The sequence below is a fragment of the Limulus polyphemus genome, unplaced genomic scaffold (assembly GCF_000517525.1).
Source record: "Limulus polyphemus unplaced genomic scaffold, Limulus_polyphemus-2.1.2 Scaffold3398, whole genome shotgun sequence".
NCBI classification, from domain to species: domain Eukaryota; kingdom Metazoa; phylum Arthropoda; class Merostomata; order Xiphosura; family Limulidae; genus Limulus; species Limulus polyphemus.
Genome location: NW_013669008.1, coordinates 96,068 through 100,312, shown reverse-complemented (window position 1 = coordinate 100,312; position 4,245 = coordinate 96,068). Strand labels below are relative to the sequence as shown.

Sequence of the window (4,245 nt, the reverse complement as noted above, 5' to 3'; positions counted from 1 at the left end):
TGATTGTGTAGCATTACGACGTTAATTCACGTGTTTAAAAGTATGATTATGTAGCATTGCGACGTTAATTCACGTATTTAAAAGTATGATTGTGTAGCATTACGACGTTAATTCACGTCTTTAAATATATGATTACGTTTGATTACGACGTTAATTTACGCGTTTAAATGTATGATTATGTAGCATTGCGACGTTAATTCACGCGTTTAAACGTATGGTTATGTAGCATTACGACGTTAATTCACGTGTTTAAAAGTATTGGTTATGTAGCATTCCGACGTTAATTCACGTGTTTGAATGTATGATTATGTAGTAGTACGACATTAATTCAAGTGTTTAAAAGTATGATTATGTAGCATTAAGACGTTAATTCACGTGTTTAAAAGTATGGTTATGTAGTATTCCGACGTTAATTCACGTGATTAAATGTATTGTATGATTATGTAGTATTCCGACGTTAATTCACGTATTTAAAAGTATTTTTATGTAGCATTACGACATTAATTCACGTGTTTAAATGTGTGATTATGTTGTAGTACGGCATTAATTCGGGCGCTTAAATGTATTATTATGTAGCAGTACGACATTAATTTACATGTTTAAATGTATGATTATGTAGTAGTACAACATTAATTCACGCGCTTAAACGTATTTTTATGTAGCAGTACGACGTTAATTCACGAATTTAAAAGTATTATTATGTAGCAATACGACATTTATTCAAGTGTTTAAATGTATGATTTTGTAGCAGTGCGACAATAATTCACGTGTTTAAAAGTATGGTTATGTAGTATTACGACGTTATTTCACGTGTTTAAATGTATGATTATGTAGCATTACGACGTTAATTCACGTGTTTAAAAGTATGGTTGTGTAGCATTACTACGTTAATTCACGTGTTTAAAAGTATGGTTACGTAACATTACGACGTTAATTCACGTATTTAAATGTATGATTATGTAGCATTGCGACGTTTAACACGTGTTTAAACGTATGTTTATGTAGCATTACGACGTTAATTCACGTGTTTAAAAGTATTATTATGTAGTATTACGACGTTATTTCACGTGTTTAAATGTATGATTATGTAGCATTACGACGTTAATTCACGTGTTTAAAAGTATGATTATGTAGCATTACGACGTTAATTCTCGTGTTTAAAAGTATGATTATGTAGTACGACATTAATTCAAGTGTTTACAAGTATGATTATGTACCATTACGACGTTAACTCACGTGTTTAAATGTATGATTATGTAGCATTGCGACGTTAATTCAGTGTTTAAAAGTATGATTGTGTAGCATTACGACGTTAATTCTCGTGTTTAAACATATGGTTATGTAGCATTACGACGTTAATTCACGCGTTTAAAAGTGTGATTATGTAGCATTACGACGTTTATTCACGTGTATAGTAGTATAATTATGTATCAATACAACGTTAATTCACGTGTTTAATAGTATAAATACGTAGCAGTACGGCGTTAATTCACGTGTTTAAAAGTATAATTAAGTAGCAGTACGACGTTAATTCACGTGTATAAAAGTATGATTATGTTGCATTACGACGTTAATTCACGTGTTTAAACATATGAATATGTAGCTTTACGACGTTAATTTACGATTGAGCGAAAGCATATGTTTATTTCTTCGTTTGTTTGTTTAATAAAATATAGAAACAAGTTAGGCTACATACTGTATCCACCATGGGTAATTAATTCCCCGATATTAGCGTTGTAACTTCTGAATGTACCGCTTTCCACTGAGAGACGAAATACTTCGTGCATAGAAATATTAGTAGTCAAGTAATTATTTCTGTAGCCATCACATGGTTGGCTATAACATGGATGTGTGACAGTGTTTTGTAGCCACCACAAGGTTGGCTATAACATGGATGTGTTGACAGTATTTTGTAGCCACCACAAGGTTGGCTATAACATGGATGTGTGGCAGTATTTTTGTAGCCACCAAATGGTGGCTATGATATGGATGTGTGACAGTGTTTTGTAGCCACCACAAGGTTGGCTATAACATGGATGTGTGGCAGTATTTTTGTAGCCACCAAATGGTGGCTATGATATGAATGTGCAGCAGTATTCATTTTTTCTTTTTAATTCCGCGTCTTCTGTACACGAACAAAACTCAGGGAGAACGGTCTTTGCCATTATGAAGCGACATAAAATTACTTTTAATGAGTGGAGAAAATAACGTTCATAATCTATCTCGCCTTAGTTTACCGAAAGAGAAAAAATCCGTTATTATCATAGAAGAAAAGGAAAGTGAACGTGAAGCTATAAGAGAAGCAAAGGTTATTGAAAATATTAAATATTCATGTACTGTAAAATATCGTCATTGATGTGTAAACGTTAAAAAGAATGAATAGTTTGGAGAAAATATCTCACCTTTTTGAAACCATCATGTTTGAGTTCAATCAAATCCAGGCTGAAGTTGGTCCGAACTCCATTTTCGCCAAGTTGAATATTTCCGGTCAGTCCTTCGACACTAAGCTAAGACAAAAGTATACATTATGTAATATCATCTTTTTAAAATTCGATATTGTGATAGAGGTGAAGGTTCTTATTATAATTGAAGAAAAGTTACGTGATTAATTGTGTTTGAATAAAAAAATACATGTTATGTAGTTAACGTGAATAAGTACATACATGAGCATATTGAGAGATTCTAAAAGAGATAATATATAATAATAGTGTTACGTCTCTGGTCGTTTGTTAATTTCCGGTATAAGTTCTTCCCGAGAAACTTCAGCGATACAAGTCCTTTCTTGAAATAAAACTAGTTTATTCTTTCTCAATACAACTTGGCAATATACAGAATTTCCACAGTGACTTTAACTTAAACACATACTATAATTCACAACGATTCGCGCACTTTACTTACGGTCGCTACCGCTCACTTGACTCAATTATCTGTCTCTATATCTCTCTTCAATCTGCTATTATCTCCGCTTTATTTGCCCAGCTTATATAGTAAAATAGAGGGGGGCCTAGAAAAGACTAGAGTTGCCAGGAACAGTCATGATCCTTCTAGAAACCCCAGCGCGCATGCTTCCAGGGTCGCGTGACTTCTACTTTTGTAACAGTAGTATTTCAATAATATCTTGTTTATTGTCCACCACTAATTATGAGGCCCTACACCCACTATTTAAGGCCCTACACCCACCACTTACGAGGCCCTACACCCGCTATTTACGTGGCCCTCCACCCACTTCTTAAGGCCCTACACCCACTACTTACGAGGCCCTACACCCGCTATTTACGTGGCCCTCCACCCACTTCTTAAGGCCCTACACCCACTACTTACGAGGCTCTCAACCCAATATTTAAGAGGTCCTACACCCACTACTTAAGGCCCTACACTTTATTGTAGACGACCTACAGTAACTGGTTTTAAATGGACATAAAAGCTGGAATAGCAATTATAAGGCGGACTCTCACGTGACTCGCGAAACACGAGATTTTTTATGAAGTTAAAGTTGTATATTGTATTAATCAGCTACAAATCGTTAAGGGATAAATTACAAAGATAATCTTAGCCTGTTCATGTGCTGGGGAGGTTTGAACTGACTGACTTAGCCTCAAAGGAGACACGTGGGCGTAGATTCAGTCGTACTGATTCTCTATGTGCTGAACATCATATCTACCAACCATTGGTAAGTTGGTTTATAGTTTAGTCTTAATTTTATATGCTTAGAGACTGGCCAATAAGGTAACTAAGTTTACACATCGGTATCACGTACATTCTTTCATTAAAATTCGATAAGTAAAAAATTCGATAAAATTAGTAATCGTTACTTCACAAAAATTTCGATAAGAACAGAAAACTTTTTAAAATTTTCGTTTTCTATAGCCATTCCATTTCATGTATATAGTCTATAGTCAAAACCAATCTATAACAAGTACGAGTATTTAAAAGTTTTCAGTCTCAGACTCTGCTGCTGGTCTTTTGTCTTTAGTAATTCTCGTGTTTTAAAGTAAGTAAAGGTAGAATAAACTTATAAATGTAGACACAACGCTAGTCAGATTAACTTTCTCAGATCCGTGGTATAAGGTATTCATCCAAAATGTTTTGTCACAATCATTCAAAAATTTATAATAACACGTATCATATTTTGTGTATGGAAGTTACTTTGTTTGTTTTTTCTTTAGCCACTTTAAGTTTCTTTGTTTGTTTTTCTTTAGCCACTTTAAGTTTCTTTGTTTGTTTTTCTTTAGCCACTTTAAGTTT

At 34.0% G+C, this 4,245-nt stretch overlaps 1 protein-coding gene across 1 annotated transcript in view; it reads right to left on the bottom strand.

The window, feature by feature from the left end:
• LOC106469287 (glutamate receptor ionotropic, kainate 2-like) overlaps window positions 1–4,245 on the bottom strand; it is a gene marked incomplete at both ends in the record, with an annotated part of 86,785 nt that overhangs the window by 17,888 nt on the left and 64,652 nt on the right. Inside the window, one exon of the mRNA XM_013929773.2 lies at window positions 2,403–2,507. Coding sequence (XP_013785227.2) covers window positions 2,403–2,507 — 105 coding nt within the window. The remainder of the gene's footprint in view (window positions 1–2,402; window positions 2,508–4,245) is intronic.